General features: G+C 30.7%; 5 protein-coding genes across 9 annotated transcripts in view; 3 read left to right on the forward strand and 2 right to left on the reverse strand.

Moving 5' to 3' along the window:
* The window catches only part of LOC115233277, a 22,031-nt gene extending 20,983 nt beyond the window's left edge, over window positions 1–1,048 (forward strand). For 2 of the 3 annotated variants that reach the window (XM_029803591.1, XM_029803593.1), the window contains exon 6: window positions 315–1,048. In XM_029803591.1, the coding sequence (XP_029659451.1) occupies window positions 315–623 (309 nt within the window). In that variant the 3' untranslated portion in view covers window positions 624–1,048. The remainder of the gene's footprint in view (window positions 1–314) is intronic. The other variant, XM_029803592.1, reaches the window with a different exon arrangement.
* Window positions 1–11,740, reverse strand: part of LOC115233276 (probable beta-hexosaminidase fdl) — a 42,647-nt gene extending 30,907 nt beyond the window's left edge. For 2 of the 3 annotated variants that reach the window (XM_029803590.1, XM_029803588.1), the window contains exon 1: window positions 11,122–11,740. The gene's annotated coding sequence lies outside the window, so the exon portion shown is untranslated. The remainder of the gene's footprint in view (window positions 1–11,121) is intronic. The other variant, XM_029803589.1, reaches the window with a different exon arrangement.
* A 121-nt stretch (window positions 11,741–11,861) lies between these two features.
* LOC115233275 (dyslexia-associated protein KIAA0319-like protein) lies at window positions 11,862–17,992 on the forward strand. Its single transcript, XM_029803587.1, is given in 16 exon segments — window positions 11,862–12,219; window positions 12,651–13,062; window positions 13,238–13,407; window positions 13,697–13,882; window positions 13,885–14,040; window positions 14,123–14,348; window positions 14,527–14,900; window positions 15,072–15,183; window positions 15,274–15,422; window positions 15,502–15,692; window positions 15,834–15,933; window positions 16,017–16,337; window positions 16,476–16,577; window positions 16,666–16,851; window positions 17,249–17,401; window positions 17,475–17,992. Coding segments are annotated over 14 exon segments (2,832 nt in total). The 5' UTR covers window positions 11,862–12,219; window positions 12,651–12,655; the 3' UTR covers window position 17,401; window positions 17,475–17,992.
* A 243-nt stretch (window positions 17,993–18,235) lies between these two features.
* LOC115233268 (E3 ubiquitin-protein ligase TRIM33-like) lies at window positions 18,236–20,895 on the forward strand. The gene is made up of 7 exons (XM_029803577.1): window positions 18,236–18,460; window positions 18,531–18,716; window positions 18,817–19,070; window positions 19,221–19,441; window positions 19,703–19,903; window positions 20,143–20,351; window positions 20,579–20,895. Exons 2-7 carry the CDS (start codon window positions 18,544–18,546, stop codon window positions 20,643–20,645), a joined length of 1,125 nt encoding a protein of 374 aa, XP_029659437.1. The 5' UTR covers window positions 18,236–18,460; window positions 18,531–18,543; the 3' UTR covers window positions 20,646–20,895.
* Window positions 20,896–20,912: 17 nt separating this feature from the next.
* Window positions 20,913–22,538, reverse strand: LOC115233273. Its single transcript, XM_029803584.1, has 5 exons — window positions 22,467–22,538; window positions 22,093–22,346; window positions 21,896–22,024; window positions 21,650–21,776; window positions 20,913–20,973 (listed from the first exon to the last, which is right to left on the reverse strand). Exons 1-5 carry the CDS (start codon window positions 22,469–22,471, stop codon window positions 20,949–20,951), a joined length of 540 nt encoding a protein of 179 aa, XP_029659444.1. The 5' UTR covers window positions 22,472–22,538; the 3' UTR covers window positions 20,913–20,948.
* Between the last annotated feature and the right edge of the window lie 190 nt (window positions 22,539–22,728).

The following is a 22,728-nucleotide window of genomic DNA, read 5'->3' on the forward strand; positions in this document are numbered from 1 at the left end:
TAAAAATATTAGAAATTATTTATTATTAAATATATTTTTTATATTAAACATATTTTTTGAAAAATATAAAAAGGTTAGAAATTGGTCAATCATTAAAAAATATAATTAAGAAACAAAGCATATATATATATACGAATGTTTATTATTATTACTACGCGGATAGTCTATTAATAGTTTTAGATTAAATTTTAGATTAAATTATTAAATTAATTATTAAATTAATAATTTTAAATTAAATTTTTATGTTTATATTTCTTGCTCTTTATATTTTTATTTTCTCACGTTTCACTCATACTTCTAACGTCTCTCTTCAGCAGTGTCTCGAGAGATCGACGGGAACTCAGGAAGAGGGAGTGCCCGCGTCTCTTCCGCCGTGTCTCGTGACCTCGGGCCCGCCGCCGGCTTACGAGAGCCTCATCTTCGACCCTCGGGCACTGCCCTCGCCAACGGACAAGAAAGACGAGTCTGACGATCCCGGTAGCATTATCTCGCCCCCGATGAACAGCCTACCCAGCGAATCGGAGGCCAACAGGATCAACAAGCGAGAAGATGTCCCGAGGGACGATCAGGGTTTGCCTTCCTACGAGGCCGCCCTAAAATTAGAAGCTGACGGCTACGTTTAAGAACCGAATAAGGATCGGAAACTACTTCGAACTACGGATCACGAGTCGTGAAAACTTCCGCCGCCGAGTCATGGATTTCAAGATGAAATACCATGATCGACACATGTGCGACTCTGATTGGCCGTGAATGACGGCTGCCGGCAGCTGAAGTTAATATCGATGTTAGAACATCTGTAAAAGTTGCCATTCCGAACAGCACAGATAGCTAAGATTAGAATCTTAATCAAAAGAAGGGAAGACAAGATGAGAGATAAAATCGTTGAGCTTATTTTCTAGCTCGATTTTTCATTCAAAATAAAATATTAAAAATAATTAATTCAAGAATAAGATGCAAGAGAAATTTTCAGCGCTTTTTTGGAAAATGCTGAGAGAAATTATTTATCTCTATGCTCTTGATTTAAAATATATAAAAATACAGAATAATCTCAATCCAAGGGATAAAAAAAGGAAAATAAGTAGCGAGATTTATTTTTGGAATCTAGTTATGAACGGAACATATATATATATAGAGGGAATTTTATATTAAGAACATTCTAAAAATTAAAATATTATTTTTTTCTCGTCGATTGAAGGATTTTTTAATAATTCTTAACTAAAAGTAAAATGACAAATTGCAAACGATAAGTGCCTGAATTCGTTCTTTTTCGGAACGTTCGTAAATTAAAGACAAGATAAAAGAAAAGCGTTGAAGTGAGATAATTTTTCAAAAAGTATGTATTGTTCATTTCTTGTCTAACAATAAGCGAAACGTAAATCGATAAAATATAATAAGAAAAAATTTTCGTAAAATATAATATCTCGGCTTTTCTATTTTTCGATGATCTCTATGATTAAATATGTCGATAATATTTTAAATGTGGAGGATGTGTATCGTAGAAAAATGCATATATTCAATTTTAAATGTAGAATACGCCGGAAAAGAATATAGACAAGCGCGCAAGCTATAAGTCACAGTATATATATATATATATGAAAACGGTACGTATATAAATTATGTAGGCAGGCAGCGAAGGGAAAGACCTAATTTCACAGGTAATTACATTTTATATAGGAGAAGAATTCTTAACGGCATATTTTTCCCGTCGGTCATTAGTTTAAGAGAACAAGAGAGAACGTATACACAAACGCGGCACCGTTAGCTTAGTATTTCCGTATGAATAAACAATACGCATCGCGATAACGTAAATGATATTTCGCAAAATGGTGTATGACATATCGCCTAGTTTATCTGTGCATTTCTCTGGGAGACTGTTTCAAAACCGTACGATTTCACATATAACCTTCCTTTGTATGATAAGTGAATAAAGTGTAAATAAAGGGCTGCGCATTATGTACATTCAATATGCATTTTCAAGCGTGCTGCGGCACAACAATCGCAATGATAATTTATTATTATGTTGACAGCACAAATATTATGCACTAAGCATCAGCGATAAAAATGTGCCTATGACGAACGAAATTATGCCGATTCGATTCATTTACATTAATATAATACATTATATAATACATAATATATTATATTAATATATTTCTGTCTCCCAATTACAATTACAACAATAATTATCGCAATTGCCGTTAAAGGACGCCGATATAATAATAATCTTGTGTAAATAATAATAATAATCTCGTTACATTTCTCTCGCTTTGTATATATTTAAACAGTCGAATCGTGAGATTATTTCATTGGGCTTACTTTATTGCGACAGCAATTAGTCGCAGACAGATTCCCAAGAGAGAACAAGGTTATCGATGATAACCTTGATATCCAGAGAAAAAAATTTGTTTGCTTGAAAAGCCACTTTATCGAATGAAATGCGTGTTTTAGCGAACTGGCTAGCTGCGATAAAATGTGATGCTTTTGCTAAGAGCTACTTTATTTAAGGAGCACGATACAACAACGTGAAAATTATGCAGTAAAAGCCTTAATTGAGTGGACGAGTGATCCATTAGCGTTCGCCATTATTCATTAAATTTGTTTTCTGTGTCAGCAATATTATTTATGTATATTGCCATTAAAAATATATGGTTTAAAGAAGAACGATCGCAAATGGCTCCAATCGGTGTTAATCGTTCAAATCATTATCGATGTAATTTTAAAATAATTTCCCGTTGCATTCTACAAAATATGCATGTTAATATTATATAAAGAATGAGAATCCCGGGAATCCACTTATTTCCAATCTCTTGTACACTGCAAAATTAATCAGTGTCTAACCTACATTTTTGCCAAGAGAAAATCATAATGCATCCCAATTGATTGGAAAATCTGTCGTTAAAAATTAATGCGAGAGAAAAGTAGGACATCTTATATACATCATAACATGTTTATATGATGTCATTTCTCGATTGTAGGAAATTGACTGATGTGCGCGATGAGATTGCGATAAGGGAATAACACAATGCATCATACATGCATATCCGACGATAAATACGGGTAAAATACCACGATATCGACGAAGCGTCGCAAACTATAATTCAACAATGATTGCACTATGTCAATGAGGATAAATCTAAGAGCGTAGTTACGTGCACGCTATCACATGATCGGTGTGATTCATTAGGCGCACGCGTGCAGGAAAAATGATTGGTACATACATGCAAGTGTTACAAATACACATTTGCCCGAATAGAAACAGCTCATATTACCAAAATAAAACAAAGCTTAGCATATTTCCTCCTTAAATGACTCAATAATTCAAATTTTTCATATAGAGCTATAAATAAAACACGACATCAACTTGTTTCCTTTTGTTATTTAATAAATAATTCATAAATATTTCGTAAATAGATACAAACTGAAAAAATTAGATTAGTATTGATTTATTATTTTAATTTAATAACAAAATATATATTTTGAAGTATTAAAATTTATCTTTTATATTATATATCTTTTAATAATTAATTGGCCAAAAGATAAAAATCGTAAAATTAATTACACTAAAAAAAAAAAAACAAAGTGTGCGAAAGAGAATCAAGTACAATGCAGGAGGAAAGAATAAAATAACGCGCGTGTATCTTTTAAAATCAACGGCAAAACGGCATCGAGACGACATAAAATCATACACCGTGACGCGGATAATTATAGAAAAGTGCAAATTACGATTTACCCGCGCGTTATTTCGCCGACGTATATTTTTGCCGCAAAATAACCACTTCGTCATCGTACGTAGTATAATATCCGACCTAAAATCAATATTACGTCACAGCGCTTACGATTGCGCGTAACCAGTATCCTCTCATCACTTTACGAGAAATGAAACCAAACTGAAAATATAATAATTTTCACTCCGCAGCCTGTGATTGCGGGGATTCTGCGGCAAAATCCCGAGACTCCCGTAACGAGTTCGCATGGAAATATCTAATTGCTAGCGATACTACGCGAACGTTCCGCGTGCGATTCGCCTCGGATATGTCGTAATTAGATTAGATTTACACTGAATAACCCGTGTTTAAATTTCCCAACGGTGTAACGCAGAACTGTGCCACTTGCTCCGTTATCAATTTAACTAGTCGCACGACAGCATATACAGCTTCCACAGATAAGCCGGTATGTATTATAAATGATACTCTTCTAGAATGCATATACTGCTGCTGTGTGTAAAAGATATAGCAGAAAGAAAGATAAATATTTGTAATACAATGCGATAACGTTATGGCAATAACTTAATTGTATTTTAAAAAGCAAGAAATTATATAAGCATTAAGTCAATAATATATAAACTAGAGATTGGAAATATATATATTAAACAAAAAAAAAATATCCAAATAATGCATATCAAATATTAATTCAAAGAGCCCGTTAAAATTGGAAGCAATTTTGGAACAAAAAAATTTTAAGTCTCTTCAATTTTTCCAAAAATTTAATAATTAAAAGAGATATTTAAAAATTTTTCAATGTTTGCAATTTTAACTATTGCATTTGATAAAAATTATATAAAGACAAAGATAAATTGTTAAATAAAATAAATGGTGCGCATATAGAGCTGTAAATAAATTTACCGGTAGAACGATTGCGGAGAGAATTTATTTTTCTCTCTGGGCTTTATAAAATACATTGTCGGGCAATTTTCCTTCATAGCTCTTCATTAGGTTTCAATCAGCCATTAAATGTATCGGTATTGCTTGAATACGCGTGTACGTTCACATGCATTATTCAACGATAGTTCGGCAATTGTCCCAACAAAAATAGAATAATCCGTTTCGTGCAGCATCACAATGTATGTATACATACATATTGTATGTACGTATTGTATGTACGTATTGTATGTACATATCCGTGGGGCTTTAGATATATGGAAAGATAACAGAATCGACGAACATAAAATGATTATCCGTATAAGAGATAATGGGATACGGGGGTAGGCTCATAAGCATCAATAACGCGATTTATGTCATCGCTCTCAATTAAAGCGACCTTTACTTTCATGCGTCTGGATCGGCGGTGACGACCGTGATGTTCGCTGACGAACAATCCGCGCTTGTTAACCGTGCACAAAATGTCAAAATTGCGAAACAATAAACGTCAAAATGTCAACAAACGAAAATTTTAATTATTGAAATAAAATTACTTGTTTCATATGCAACGACTGTATAATTTTAAGTTTTGTTTGATGTTTATAACTGCTGCATTTTCTTATGCAAAATACGACAAAACTTGTCGAAAATATCATTAAATGTACAAACGTATAAACAGCGTTTATTTAATATTTAATATTTCCCCATAAAAGAGCACACATTTTATCTTCTAAAATTTTTTATCTGCCTAAGCTTATAATAATTAATAAATATCGCGGACAGAGAGACAAAGCTCTATGCAAAAATTGAGAAACCTCCCGCAATAACATTAATATTGATCAATAAACATCACTTGTGTGGGTGCAAATAATAAGGTAAAATCATAATTATCACAAGTTATAATAGATAAGAGATTTTTACATGGCATACATTGTAAGTAAAGATGACATAATTTTCTTCGTAAATACAGGTAATATCTATCACATGAAGCTGATATTACTCGGATCGATTTTTACAAGTACACAGTATCCATGTCACGAGCCGAATTGTTTCAATGACCGTCAGCGCTGCTACGATAAACGATACGCGTGATAAGTACCGTACGACACGTTACTATATGCCAGTATATGCCATGTACAAATGTATGTGTGGGTGTGTATGGGTATGTGGGTGTGTGTGTGTTATCATTTTTGCCAATGATATTAATTCATGACGATAAGATAGAACATATTAAAGTAATGCGATCCAATACTATAATTTAATATGATTATATATCCAATGCTATTATTTAATATGATAATACAATATGTATAGTTTTTGGTGATATATTTTGCTTGCGCAAAAATACGCAGCAAAATGAGGAAATCTACAGGATTTGCATAATACAATACAAATAATAAATAATGAAAAATACAGATGATGGCAAAGTAAACTAGCGTAAAATAAACTTGACAAACGATATCGTTCAGACAATAATTTTTATCATTGGCAGTCAATTTTTGTTATAATTTCAACTTTGTTAGAAAATTAGATTTATTCGTATTTGTTTTACTATATATTTCTCAAAAAAATATTTTTTAAAAGAGAAAGAGAAAAAGTATACATATGTAAATATGCAAATTAATAAATACATAAACCAGCTAACTAAAATAATATAAGAAATAAAATAATTTAAATAATATAAATTATTTAGATATAAATTATATTCATATGTAAAACAAAATATACTTTAATTTGAATACGTTATACGTTAATTTAAATACACATTTTCCCGAAAATTATTCTAAATAAAGATATATAATTTAATATAAGTTAGAATCAAAATAAAAAAATAAGAAGAAAGAAGGAAAAAGATAGTATAAATGATCAGAGGATATATAATAAATTATATCGCGATATAATTAAGTATATAATTAATTATATCATACAAAATCATAAATTATAATTATAAAATGTGTTTTTCGGGAAACACGGTTCGTTGACGTTATACGTATCTAAACAATCATGGATTAGTCTGCTTGCTAATATGGTAAATGTATTTACAAGTTTACAAATATATACAGATCACAGAAGATATAAACTTGCGAGTCTTCCGCTATAGCTTGATACAATTCGCTTAATAGGATATTTTGGTTTTAAGACGGCTTCTTCTAGGCTCACAACACACGTTTCTCACTTATGTGCATTCGCGCGAACATGCGCGTATTTTCGCGTCATGCACGCTTAAGCACATCGTGAAAATTACGCCTTTTTTTCTCTTTGTCAGATACATAAAATTATTTATATTAAAATATTTTTACATTTGGAAATTGTTACAGATTATAATTATTACGAATTTTATATATATATATATTGTAGGCAGATGAAAATAATAATGCAATAAATTACAGAATGTAATTAATAATTAATGTTGCAAATAAATTATTGAAAATTATCAAAAGTTTCAATGTAAACGATTCTTCAATAAAATTCAATAGCAAATATTATAAGCCATTTTTATTATAATATTGCATCTCGTATTATACATGCGCGCACGATATAGGAAATAGCGATAACAATTTATATTTTTCAAATATATATGTAGATTACATTGTATATATGTATATGTGTATGTATATAATGAATTCTATTATTCAAATTTTAAACTTTGGTTAACCTGGCATCTTCACTATGAGAAATTCGAATGTATGACATAATTAAGTATTAATTTAATCATGTCATATATTCGAATGATATAATTAAATTGCTAATTTGTTGTTTTAATCCCAAATTTAAAAAAATTAAATTCCTATCAATTTTATTTTTTATCTTAATCTCGAGAAAAGTTTAAATAATCGAAAGCGCGTTGATATTACAAGAAAAACTAGGAAATTGGAGATGCTAACGTAATGTTAGATTAGTATCTATATTTTTAATATTAATTTCATACTAATTCGTAGGAATAAGAGATTCGAGATTAGAACAACAAATTAACAATAAATTAGCATTTATTAATACGTCTCTTATTTTTATCTGATATGGAAACTATCAAATAAACTGATAAATAAATATCACGTATAGTTTTTCGACGTATTCATATGACTTTAGTCAAGTGATTAAGCAATATAAACACATTCCCGATAACTTCTGTAACTTTACATTTTTTTAGTAACCAAGCACAAAGTACAATTTTGTTCTTCGATATTTAAACATAAATTGTTTTATCATCTTACAAAACCATACGCACACATACGCCCGTTTCAAATGCATCTCTATTTATAGCATCGTCTATAAATGCAATCTTTGATGATAACGTATCAACAAAAAGCTATTGATATCGATTGGTGATTTTTAATAATTGCATATGTGATGGAAATTCATAGAAAATTAATACTTAAATCCGTATTTGCCCATGTCGCGAAAACAATTTAATCCCTACCGATAAGCGCTTAATAGTGATTATGTAAAACCGTATAACGTAACGCGTAAGCAGAAAACGTAAGCACGACGGTATTACGTTATAACAGCCTCGATATAATAAAGTAATACTTCATTAAACTGTAATCGCGCGCACAAAGAAACATATGTGCAATCAACGAAGAGTCAGCATCATGATAGTTAATAAATTGTCAGTGAGATATTTTATCTATTATTGTGTACATATCGATATAGTATGATATAATGTAAATCAATGGATCGATAAATTTATCTGGAAAGAATGGCCAATTAAATTCTATTCGCGACGAATCGATAATGTTACCGCGCCAAGTATAATAATTCACTTACATTCTGCGATAATTTGGCCATCGCATTGATCAATAATATTGTCGATGTAACTGTCCCGTGATAAAATTTCGAAGCTACTCCAAGAAAATTAATTACGCAAGAGTGATTGATAAAGAGATTGACTGATATAAATTTTGTAAATAAATACATGCATTTTTAAGATATTTTAACAAACGTTATTTAGTCAATATTATCTGGAATATCATTTAAAAAATATATTATCATCCAAAAGAAATGTAGAAAAATTCATAAATGTAAACGATATTTTGGAAGCATATTTTCAATAAATATGGATATTAGATTATTTTAATGATATGTCTTCATATATTTTAATAAGTCTCAAAAATAAATTAAAATTTAATTTAAAAAAGTTTTAAAAAATGAGGTTTTTTGATCATTTCTTTTTTTGCGCGTTTAAATCAAATTAAATCAAAAGCAAAAAAAAAAAATAAAGCAAAAAAATTTTTTTATATGTTTAAAGAAAAAGTTCGGGGTGTAAAAGAATTACAGGAAAAGCTTCAAAAAAACAATAACGTTCTACAGTGATAAATAGTCACGTAGTTACGGATTAATTGCCGTAATAGGAGAACATGGGAAAATTGACAGCTCGCTGCAGGGACCACGGTTGCCCTTATTTACATAGAGATTAAAATGATTTAATACCCGCTCGATCGCACCGTCTGGCTTCCATTACAAGCTGTCCTCGCGGTCGAGCTGACCTCACACAACTTAAACGCTGCTTTCGTTTAGGATCGTTTCAGGATCAGTTTCACCTTGAATTCAGAAGCGTACATACGAGACGTATGACGCTTCCAATCAAGTGCGTACCGATCCTTCCGATACATTTAACATGTTCGAAAGATTCAAGCACATTTTATGCGTAAATATAAGAGTAGATTTCTTTTAATATAATCCGATAAAAATGTTAAACAATTGCTCCTGAATAAAAGCGTTGAATGATAATTATTTTTAGAAGACGATTGATTATAAAAAGAAATTTAAATCAAATAAATTAAGGAAATTCTATTTTTCAATTTTATTCTGTAACTTTCGATGAATTTTAGTTCTGACAAAATCTTGATTTAAACAGTTATTTAACTCGCAACATATCTCAAATTTTCAAAATTTTGAGAACTATAAAAAAAGAACTATTGTATAATATAATATAGCATATAATATAATATAGCAAAAAGTATAATATAAAACTAAAAATAACAATATAAAGAACTATAAAAGAATTATAAAAGAACTATAAAGAAAAAAAAAACGAAAATTATTCATTTTCAAGAAGACATTCTATTCACATGCGTCCTGAATACTCTGTATTATTACGAAATACTCTCGAGAAAAAAGCAAAAGTTTGTAGAATGCAATTAAATAGCGAAGTTTTATTATTTCATTTAAAAATTCAAATTTTATATATGATTTCATTATTTTTAAATCTTATTATCTCATCTTAAAAGCGGATTTCACTTTTTAATTGTAGATTTAAATTATCAAGGCATTTTTTAAATAAAAAGAATTCATCATATATTAGGAAGTATGTAGGTATAAAATTCATCCGAAAATCTATCGTTAAAATTGAGGCTGCAGTTTCAGTGACATTTTGTGTTTTAATTATTTTATTCCTTTTCTGTTTTAATTATTTCATAATATTTCAGACTAGATTTATTCACGAGTGAGCGTATGCATTTCCGTTGAATCGCGCACGCGAGCTGCATACGCCACGATGCATCGCGAAACGCACGGTATGGAGCGAATGTAACGATCTGGGCGGCGAGAATGGAAAGGCGAACGGCAGATCGAACACCGAAGATTCATGTGTATGTGCGTGAAACGCATCCGATAATTAGGTGAGAGAGAGAGAGAGAGAGAGAGAGAGAGATTTCTGGAAGGCAAATTCTTTAGTGAATTTCTAGAAATAATTTTTTCACCATAAAACTATTTTAGCATATCTTTAATTTCTATCATATATCAGAGTATAATAAAGTCTGAATTAATATGTCCTCAAACTGTGGAATCCACTTTAGAAATAAGGTCAAATTAAATTAGAATATTTTAAATGTGTGTCATATATAGAGAGAATAAAAGATAAAAAGAATTTGGTAGATATTAATTATTTTTTTTACATTATATATGATAATAAAAAAATAAAATATGTTTTTCTTCAAATTCTAACGTCAATATTGTATACGTGTGTGTGTGAGATGTATTCAGATTTGACAGACAAACATTGTCAAAATAAAAACGAGCACGCGTAGAAACATATTCTTTCTCACTTATTAAATACATGCAAATTGAGAAAAGTAACTCAAACACAATGTATTTAATTGATAAAAAAAATTGCCTAACGTTATCTTTTTTTTTTATTCAATTATTTATTTAATTATTTATCGATTTGATATATGCATCATAGTCGAGGTTTATCGACAATATGAAAATGTTTTATAAAGCATCAATAACTATAATCGACGTTCGTTAAATATTTGGTAAAGGTAAACTATTAGGCACCCGGTTTGCGCATTCCAGAAGCCGGCTTTAAATTATGATAACAAGACACTTTCGGAGCGTACAAACACGAGATTTGCTGAGAATACAGAAACAAAGGCACGCGATTGGGCGCGTTTTTCTAGATTGCCGCGGATCATATCACCGCAAACGGGAAAGGAAAGCGGAGCTGGTCCAGGCCCAAGTTACATCGTACATCAACTTAACTTACCCTAACCTTCTAGCGTGATGATCCTTTGGGATGCGCGGTCGTGCCTCGTCCCTCTGACTGCACGGAGATGAAGGCACGCGTCCTTGCACGCGCGCGACGCGAGATGCACGTAGAGTAGTATCACGCACGAGTTACGCGACGGCGTAGGCATCAATGGATAGTAGGAGAGACGCGTGAGTAACGGTATGTCTTAGCCATGTCGGGAGAGAAGCGAGATGGTGGGAGGGAGGGAGGGAGGGAGGGAGAAAAGGAGAGAAACAAGACGAGAGGTGGAAGGGGGAGAGAGAGGAGACAGCACGAGATTTAACGCGCGCACGCACCGTGTCGATCCAACGAGACACCGCCTGAACCCCGGTTCACCCGTTATCGTCGCGATCGGTGTCAACTCCAATCCACTCTTTGTCGTCGACAACATGTAAAAAACGAAATATACCTCTCTCACCCGTATATCCACGCCATACCCCACGTAGACGCTAAACTGTACTGCGCATAGTATCGTCTCTCGCGCCGTCAGCGCGAACGGCGTCGATAGTGTCATCTTGCGTCAGCTGATGGAAACCGTATGCGAGAGTTTGACAAGTCGGTAACCGCTACGATCGATAATTCAATTTCACTTGATAATTGTGAAAAGTATCGCGACGACGTTACTGGTTCTCTCTATTTTAGATGGCAGTAAAATGCAGAAATGACACGCGCGCGCGATAGCGATAGCTCCGATTACTCTGATTATCCTTATCCGTGACGTTGCTTGTCAAACGAACTCGTACGTTCCCGCTCGTTCGTATCTGTTATCGTCGGTTTATACGCACGATCGCGTTATTCCGGCGCGCGGCAGGAAATATGATAATTACCCGTATGGTTTAGTCCACGCCGTTTGATAATAACATGCTGTTAATATATGATAAGCTGCGCAAGTCTGCAGACTGCTTTAACGTAAGACTCGCCGGGCTAATAATCGTCAACGGATCGCGAAGGATTCACGATCGCGAGGAAGCGTTAAAAATGATACATGTGTCATTGTAGAGTAATCTAATAATCTCTCCGCTTGGCCTCGACAAGAGTTTCATTTTATTTTTACGAGTGTGCTATAAGAACCAGGTACGAATTCTGCTTCATTAAAAGTTTTATTATTGACAGTTGATCTTTTTCTAACACGATATCTCTCATCTGTTTCTCTGTACGTATTAAGCCTTTGTCAATTTTGATTAAAAATATCTGTAAATAATTTGATAAAGATTTATATTTATATCTTATAATTTATATTAGATTATTCTTTATATTCTTTTATATTATTTATTTTCTGTCATTAATATATACGTTTAATATATACGTTGAAATGTATTAGTTTTTATTATGTTGTTACAAATTGAGATTATATATCTTTTATGTATTTTTTCGTTATTATTTCTTATTCGAAATACACATGATCGATATAATATATTATTTTGGAAACACAAGCAAAGTAAAGTTTTAATATAACATAAGAAAAAGGGAAAGGTACATCTAACACTTCAACTTCTCTCATACAGCTAATATGACTGGAATATATCACTTGGGATTATACTTATTATTATTGGAAAGTTGCATTGGCAATTATGCCAGATGGGATATGCAACTGCTATGCTCGGATTTATATCCACGAGTATTCACGAGTTATTTACCTCGTGGCAATTTGACTGGTGGAACTTACACGCAGCAAATTCAATTGTCCAATTTACAGGACTGTGTTATGGCCTGTTGCAAGAAACCTCTGTGTAATGTAGCATTCATGCACAATAATACATGTTATCATGTAGAATGCGATAATTCCATGGTGTGTGTGCCATTGTATAGACCAGAATTAGCAAACGATAATCCACCGAGCATGGTACTGGTCAGACCTGTGGAGAATAACAAAATATGGAGTGACTTCTTAGATCAAGTTAACGATGACACTGTTGGGTAAGTTTCAATAGTAAGCAAATAAAGCATATATATTTAACATTTAAAAACTAGAGAACAACTATTAATTTCTTTTTTTCAAATGGTAATTAAATTAATGCAATTAAATTAATAGTAATTAAATTAAATATTAATGATTCTTTTCTTTAATACATCATTAATGACTCATATTTAGGACATTGAGTACAGATGGCACAGAACAGGATCAAATGTTATTTAATGAAGCAAACAAAATCAGTTGTATAGATCAATCAGGATGTCTAGATAACGAAATTTGTGTAAAACACGGGGAAACTGATGTTGGAACTTGTCAATGTCCTTTAGGCTTCAAACGGAATATCGCTGGTATGTTTTGTATTTTATTTAATTATTCATGCGATTTTATGGAATAGATATTTTTATATTTTTTATTTTTATAAAAGATATGAAAAAAAAAAGATACTTAAGTGGAATCATTAAAATAGCCTATCCTGTATATATTACATATATTAAATGTTTTAATTATATCTAACATGTTCTTTAATGTTTTATCCATTGTATCCATGTCATATTTAGAAAAAATTTTATGAATCTAAAATTAAAAATTTTTGAATTTAAGATTAAAATTATATTTTTAATCTCTTTACTGTTATAGGTACTTGTATAATGATGCATGAAATGAATACTGCTGAACTTGGTGTAACACCAGAAGCAAAATCTCAAACTATAAAAGACACTAATACATCAATTAAACCAACTATGAAACAATTGTTAGTCTCAGCAGTTTCTAAGGAAGTGAGATTACCAGAAAATGAAGTTACATTGTCTGCGTATACAGTTCCTGCAGTCAACCAGAAGGACACACTGGAACAATGACAGATCAGAATCGTGTTACCGTTAAATTAAGTAATTTATCAGAAGGCTTATATACATTTAAAGTAGCTGTAAGCAGTCCAAATGCTTATGGAGAAGCTTATGCCAATGTCAGTGTTTTACCTCGTGAGTGCTTTCTCTGTCTTCTCTTTTCCTTTTATTATAAGAATACATAATATCAATTATTACTCTCGAATTTTTATTTCAGCAAAACGTATCAACCAAGCACCAATTGCTATAATTACTCCTGCTTCGCAAATTGTGAAATTACCGAATACAGGCGCGGTCTTAGATGGTTCAAATAGTAAGGATGATGATCGTGTCATTTCTTATCATTGGGAATTGCAACAAGGCCCCATTGGATATCAGCCTAACCTTGTAGATACACCCACGCTTCAACTTAATAATCTTATTGCTGGCAATTACACATTCAAGTTAGTATAGCTCTATTATATTATTAACAATATTATATTTCAATCATGAACGATTATGTAACATAATATTTATATAACGCATAATCTTAAATACTTCAAAAAGTTTTTACTTCTTTATGTTCCTTAAATATAAAAAATATCAATATTCTTTATAAATCTTGATATATTTATTTCTCAGATTAACAGTCGAAGATTCAGATCATGTTACAAATTCGACAAATGCCAATATAACTGTTTTGAAAGTGACCGACTATCCTCCCAGTGCAAATGCAGGACAAGATGTTATCATTTATCTACCTCAAAATACACTGACGCTTAATGGTAACTTAAGTACTGACGATCGAGGAATAGCCAGTTGGGAATGGACGAAAAGTCCATCCGATCAGAATAAAGCAGTAGATATGCAAAACACAAGAACACCTTATTTACAATTATCAAATTTAGAGGAAGGAATGTATACATTTGTACTTAAAGTAACAGATGATTCAGAGCAATCTTCCTTGGCAGAAGTACATGTTTTCGTAAAACCTCCAACAAATAAACCACCAAAAGGTATCGTTATCATTTAATATTTCAAACATACAATATATATTAAAAATCGTTTGTATTTCGTTATAAAAGAAGAAATACTTGTAGAAAAGATTATCTTTTCTAATATACTTCTGGATACCAAGATTTTGATATAATCTTTCAAATAATATGAATTGATTCATTTTGTTGTAGCCGACGCAGGTGACGATATAAGCATAGCATTGCCAATAACACGCGCTGTTCTAAATGGTACAAAAAGTAAGGATGATATAAAGATTGTTTTGTACCATTGGGAACAAATAAGGTATGATATATCTAATTAATTTCATTCTTACATTATACATTTTGTGTGCTTTAAACTATCATATTAACATATATTTTTTTTGTGTTACAGTGGACCTAACAACGCAGAATTTGCCACAGTCAATGAGTCTGTTACAAACATTACAAAATTAACAAAGGGCGATTATGTATTCAAACTGACTGTTGTTGATGACAATGGAAATGCAGATTGGGATACAGTCAATGTGAAGGTAACACAAAGTATGTATTTTTTGTAATTATCATATACACATTGTATTACAAAATGTATATTACTAATACTAAAAATGTTATTTCCCAGATAAAAACGCGCCTCCAAAAGCGAATGCCGGTGGCGATCAAGTTGTGACAGCACCGATCACTGCATTAATCATCAATGGTTCACAATCGAGTGATGATCTAAGGATAGGACAATGGCTGTGGACCAGAGATCAATCTAGTCTTGCGATTGGTACTATAATTCAGGACACGGACAAATCACCAGTCTTAATGGTAAAACTAAATTTAATATATTGTTACATATATTGTAAAATTAGTATTATTTCACGTTTATGATAAGTCGATATATATATATATCTAGTCATTATAATACACATAAGTGCATACATCATGTCGCTTTCTTTTTTCCTGTAGCTAACGGACGTAGTTCCTGGTCGTTATGTTTTTCGATTAAAAGTAACAGATGATCAAGGTTTAAGCAGTGAAGATACTGTATCAGTAATTGTAAAACCTGGTTAGTAGTATAACTAAAAATAATATATTATCATTTCTTAATAGTGTAACTTTAAGAAATTAATCTCTTCTTATATTTTATAGATCCACAGTTGTTACATTTAGTAGAACTAACGCTAAACATTGGGGCTAGCATGTTAACTGTTTCACAGAAAAATTCATTAGTAGTGAAACTACAGATGTTACTACGAGACGAAGCTTCGATTGTCGTGCGAAATTTGAGGACCGAACCTCATACTGGAAAGGCTGTCTTAGTGTTTTATGTAGAAAAGAAAGGAGGAAAGACAACATTACCAGGTCCAGAAGTAGTTAAAAGACTGAAAGAAAAGTTACTCCAAGATTCTGGTCTTTTACAATTATCAGTGGCTAACATAGATACTGCTGTATGCCAAAACAATTGTTCAGGTATATAATAAAGACTATTACACATATAGCATTTTTTTATATCAAAATATATATAATATAAATACATATATTTAAAAATGGAACACTAAATTTTTATACATAAGTTATGAAAATAATATTTTTTTATATTGTATCTAGGTCACGGTGTATGCCATCAAGAAACAAGACAATGCCTGTGTGAAGCATTTTGGATGCAAAACTTAATACAAAAGTATTTTGGTAATGGCGACTCTAATTGTGGTATGTCAATTTTTCTTCATTTTATTATTTAATACAAAATGCACCTGTATGATCACTGATTATATCTCAATCATAACTATTTTTTCAGATTGGAGTATTCTGTATGTGATAATAGCATTGTTATCATTAGTTGTATGCTGGGTTGGACTTATTTGGGGATTTGTCTGTTTGTGCCAGAGAATATGTGCCGGTAGAAGACGTTCACTTCGGCCTAAGAAGAAACCAGCACGTTATTCTTTGCTACAACCAGAGCCAGAAGATGACAGCAGCGCATGTATGTAATTCTTATATAACCTTAGTAATTCTTTCATTATATGATCTCTAGAAGCTGGATAATAATAATAAATATTTTGCATTGTTACTAAAATAATACTATTATCCATTAGTACTATAAAATATTAAATGCAAAAAACAGGTTTACAGATAGATTTTCCCCCTTTTAATTTTTCTATAAAATATTGTTTGAATAATAAAGTTTTCTTGCTTAACATTAAATTTGATAGAAGAGTGTATCAGTTACACAAAATTTTAATAAAAAGTTTTTAGTTTAGTATTTTCTTGCTACAGTCATTTTAACAATTGTACTTTTACACCACATATATGCATAAAAGTATACTTGAATATAAAAAATTTATTTATTATCGAGTGGTAAAATAATTCTTATGTCGCAGTTTCAACTTACAACAAGATGGTGTTATCAGAATCCGACACTGATTCTGACGATGTATTATTTGAGCATCGTAAGAGTAAAAGCGGTAGTCATATAAGAAATGGTAAATCTCGAAATGGATTTATCAAAGTTGGTTCCCGAGTAAAGACATGAGGTAATAAACTTGATAACTTTACAATTTATGTAATAATAGACATTGAATTAAGATATGATTTTACATATTTCAGAAATACAATGATAATGCAAAGATAAATAGCGCACAGTCGTATGAATTTGGCCAAACTTAAAATACTAGTCATGAAGGTGTAAATTGTGACTTATGTACCTTATGAGAATGATACAATTGCTTCTCCAAAATCGGTATTGGTAAGAATGTTCTAAGAAGGAAGATGGAGTCCAAGCATATTGTTTATAGTTACGCGAGAATAATAACTTCACAATCTACGTCACATTACTTAATTCTAATTTTAAGTATTAATCAATTTTATTCTGTATTTTTATTATTGTGATCTTAATAGCGCCATTGATTACCGACCCGACGATATAAGCATATCGTCAAACTATTGAGAGCTTGTCCAAGTATTATATTATGGCCTTAGAAAGTATTTAAATTTTAAAGTCGATATGTATCAAACACTATTATATCTATATGTCGTTTATATGTACTGCGCTTACTCTTTAATATGTACATTATTGATCTTATTTTTACACTATATGGATACTAAATAAAATTTATTATCCATACGTACATATGTTTTGTTAATTTCTACATAGAAAACACATTTTTCCATAATTTCTCATATATCCATTTTACTCGTATATGCATTTTAATGTAATTTATAAATATTCTTGCTCATATTAATAAATAATTTTTTTAAAGAGAGAGATTCTCTCTCTTTGAAAAAAAATTTATTATATTGGGGAAAGCTTTCAACATGTAAATTATTGCAAATGTTTTGCAATAAACAATATAAATAAACAATAGATTTTTTTACATTTTACCGAATAGACAATTTAGATATTAATAGCATGCCTTTACAGCTAGTATAGCTAAAATCTTGTATTTCAAGGCAAGTTCCACGTTTTGGCTCGTAGCCTATATTTTAAAGTTATTTTTAACTCTCTATGCTGTGAATAAGTTTCAAATAGCAAGAAGATTGCATGCGGCCCGTTCATCCACTTTCGTATCTTTCGTTAACATTAATTTTGTTTGGTGAGTTATTCTATTGTGATTTGCCAGTGTATATTTATTGTATTCATAGTAATTTTATTTTAATGTGTAGCGTACTGTAATCGATGGATCTTATGAACTGTTCGGCGAAACGTTGTTCAAAAAATTGTTGCGGTCGCGAGGCTGCGGTAGATAGCGATCTTGGAAGCTGCGATCATATTTATGCAAGTTTGGTGGAATGCAAAAAAGATATAAATACTGAAGGTAATGTTGAACCAAAAACGACGACAAACAAACGGTAAGCGAAAGCTTCTATTCATTTAGATGATTAAACTTATATTTATAATTTATTATACTTTTATTGTTTTCTGATGTAAGCCACTTTTTATTGTTTTCAGCAATGAAGATTCCAGAAAAAAACATACTCCTCGGTTCACGAATTCAAACATTCTTACATATCAGCCTTCGCCCGTTTTCCCTCGCAAAATGGACAGCGAAGTCTATGAAGAACCGAAAGAAATAACAGATCCATATAAATCGCACGATCTAGACTTTCAATGTCCTAGATGCGGACAGAGAATGGAAGAACCTAGACTTCTTCCTTGTTTACATCCTATATGTTTATCGTGTGTTTACGAGTTAATGAGTAAACGTAAGTCTGAATTGGCGCGAGCAAAATTTTAGTTTATAAAAAAAGGACAGTTTGACATTCCCAATTGATGCAATTGCTCATAGTTTTGGCTGCACTATGTTCAAAAATTATTTAACTCGTTATAAAGACATCTTCTATATTTTTTTATAGCTTCGTATGTTTCACTGAAGAACGAAATACGGAATAATAATCGAAAGTATGTGCAACACAATATTTACGAAACATGCCCGTTATGCGATTCCGATTTGCCGAATATTAATTCTACCATACCGCCGCCGCATTATCCCTTGCAACATCGTTTAGTTATGGATACTGTGCGGCGCAAACTGGTTAATAGAGTACTTTGCGACACTTGCACAAGCGAAGTTCTGGTAATACGAGATCTAGATATTATTATATAATATATATATATATATATATATATATTTTATATAAAATCTAGTTTTCAAATGTTTATTATTATGGTCAGTTATTGTTTTCTTGATCTCATTATGTTGCAAAATATGATTTTATATGCGTCTATATACGCGATAATAAAACAATATCAGAAAGATCACATAAAGAAATATTCCATAAGAATTGCGCAGGAATATTTTATAGACAGATTCTTTTCCACGTTACTTTTTTTTAAGGCACTCATACAGTGTTCCACATGTTTACGTAATTTCTGCTCGGAATGCGGCAGACAACACGAACAACAAAATGTGGCAGAAGCAAGAACAATTAAACATTTAATGAGACCACTGTGGGAGGCTACCAAAATACGACGGGTCATTTTATGTCAAACACATCCGACGCACGCTTTAAGATTTTATTGTATCGCGTGTCAACAGGTCAAAAATTCTCTTTCTCTATATGCACGATACTTTTTAAAACAAAAATGCAAATACAACATTAAGAGAAACAATTAACTTCAAATAATTAAGATTTAAGAAAATATTGATATTTTCTTAAATAATTATATTTATCGTTTGAAGTCGACTCAACTAATTTTGATTCATTATACTTTATTATTAATGATTTATATAATTTGACTAGACTATATATATAGACCATGATATAAAATTTTCAGGTAACATGTAAAGAATGCATGTGGAGTGCACAGCACAGAGGTCATGCCAGTGAAGATGCACTTGGGGTGGGAAAAAGGGCTAATGCATACTTAATTACAATGTTGCAAAAAGCGAGAATATTTCTAAATACTTTGTTGATTCAATATAATCAGGATGTATTTTCAAACAATGGTTCCGACGAACTGCAAAATATAGCCACGACTTACAGGTACGTATTTATATAGTTTTATTATTAATATTTTATAGATTGAAATTTATAAATTTAAATATTATTATAATCAAATGTGTGATTATGTATTTGGCACATGTGTAAAAGCGCCCTACAATATTTTTTTTTAAATTTATAATTTTTTACTCTTTAATTGTAATTATTATTACAAAGGTATATATATGTATAATCTGTATAGTATATATACATAACAATTCAATACATAGGTCTCTAAACAAAAGTCGATGCTTGTTAATGTTAATATATTATAATATACAATTGTCATGTGATTAATATGGAAATAATGAGCAAAAAAAGAAAACATAATGAGGTAATTGTCATTTGAGGTATATAAAACCATTATACATTCCAAAGATTTGATTAATGCAAACTTGGGTATACTTTGTTAATATTATAGCAACAAAGTTATAATATCGCGATCAATATGTAATTTAGTATATATTTTATCTAAGATTAGAGAGTTAAGTATATTGTATTATTTGTAATTAATTAATAAATGTAGATGTGCAAGAGATCCTATTTTTACATGGAGTAAAATTAAGGTAAGACAAAAGATACAATACTGTTATTGTATTTTCACAATCCTCCATGCACCTTTTGTCTAAAAAAAAATTTGAAAAAAGAAATGTTTAATTAAATCGGCTCAGGAATTATGTATTGCAATCATTGTTATTTTATCAAACATTTCTGCATAATGTTAAGGTTACTATTTTAATTTTGATTGCTGTTATAAACCATCACAAAAATGCAATGCATTAAATGGTAGTAAGATAGGTTTTCTTGTATAAAAAAAAATTTTATATAATACTAACAGAGAATAAAAGTCTAATTAAAAAGAAAATTGCATTTTTGAACATATATTTCAAAAATCATAAAATGTAGAATGTATAATTGTTGGCTCTTATCTCATATAAATGTAAATACTTCATTTTCAGAATTAAATATATTGAGAACTATGATTTATAAACAAAATTTCTACCAAAATAAAGCTAGTTTAAAATTATAAAAAAATAAAAGCTCAACTATTTAATTTTATATTTATTTCAACAAGGTTCTTTGAATTTTAGTGATTAAATATTTGTCATTTTTGTTCAGATCAAATTTTCTATATCTAGAGATGAATGTATATAACTTTGATTTATAAATAATATTTGTACTACTTTTGTATAATTAATATACTTCTAATTAAAGCTGAAATATATCTAAGAGAGAGAGAGAGAGAAAATGAAATATTTTATATATTCAAAAGACATTTTTATTAATTTATTGAGACTTACAATGTCAGTTGATGCATAGTTTTTCGTATCATTAAGCAGCGTCCATTACGTAATATAGATCCACAACAAGACCAATGGTCAACACCTGGATGTCCAATGTGTCCATGACCACAACCTTTATATCCACCTTTAAAATGAAATAATATATTATTTTTACTTATTTCTCTAAAACTTTGTAGGATTTATTTAATATATTCCATTACTACTATTTAGAGACTATTTGTGATCAGTGAAATTAATTCTTACCAGGCATGGTACCTCTACAGCCACAAGTTATTTCCTTTTTTCCACCGCTAGAACAGAATGTGCAGCAATGATAAATACCACTGTGCATAAGTCTCAAAGTAGGTAGCCTGCCATTCTTGTGCCAACGTTCTGTAGCAAAATATAATACATATTACTTTCCATTCAGAAAACTTCAAACAATATCGAGTACTGCTTACCATCTTCTTTATCCATTGTTACATTTGTCACACCTAATTTATTTAATCTTCTTACTATTATTCTAGCAAGCGTTAGTATTTCTATTTCAGAACCATCAGCAAGTAAATCGTTTACCAGCGAAATAGCATCCAGAAGATGCCTCGCTCTTCGTAATCGATCAAATTCTCGAATTCTTTCCTGAGCCTGTTTCATATGAAGCAACAAAACTTTGTAGTCTTGTAAATTTGGAAGATCTGCATTATTTTCAGAATATCTGTATATAAAAAGAATCCTTATTTATCTAAAGTAAAAAATAGTTATATAACAATAACAATTTTAAATATCTTATATAATATAAATATAAAAACTTATATTATTATATATAATAAATTACTGCATAAAAGAATCAGTTAAAATGGTAGAAATAGATTTTAACAAAAATTGTATGTTGACTACATGGATTATTTCACTTTTATCATATACTCAATACATAAAAAGTTATGAGACATTATGCATAATATATTTTACTTTAAGCATTGTCATGTGATTTTCATCTTTATCTTAATATCTTGATATATATACACTGTCACTTAAGTATATAAATGCGCAAGATAAACGCATCTTATTGTCATTTGAGGTATTGATATATTATTAGA

The sequence above is a fragment of the Formica exsecta genome, unplaced genomic scaffold (assembly GCF_003651465.1).
Source record: "Formica exsecta isolate Colony F162 unplaced genomic scaffold, ASM365146v1 scaffold17, whole genome shotgun sequence".
NCBI classification, from domain to species: Eukaryota; Metazoa; Arthropoda; class Insecta; order Hymenoptera; family Formicidae; genus Formica; species Formica exsecta.

Bases quoted from the DNA above. Each gene is read 5' to 3' on its own strand.
- LOC115233273 (XM_029803584.1), bottom strand. The intron at 21,777-21,895 runs GTAAGAATTAAT...TTCATTTTAAAG, and splicing joins CTGTAGAGGTACCATGCCTG to GTGGATATAAAGGTTGTGGT. The intron at 20,974-21,649 runs GTAAGTCTCAAT...ATTTTTTTTTAG, and splicing joins ACTATGCATCAACTGACATT to ACAAAAGGTGCATGGAGGAT.
- LOC115233268 (XM_029803577.1), top strand. From the start codon at position 18,544: ATGGATCTTATGAACTGTTCGGCGAAACGTTGTTCAAAAAATTGTTGC. The intron at 19,071-19,220 runs GTAAGTCTGAAT...ATTTTTTTATAG, and splicing joins TTACGAGTTAATGAGTAAAC to CTTCGTATGTTTCACTGAAG. The intron at 19,442-19,702 runs GTAATACGAGAT...CTTTTTTTTAAG, and splicing joins CTTGCACAAGCGAAGTTCTG to GCACTCATACAGTGTTCCAC.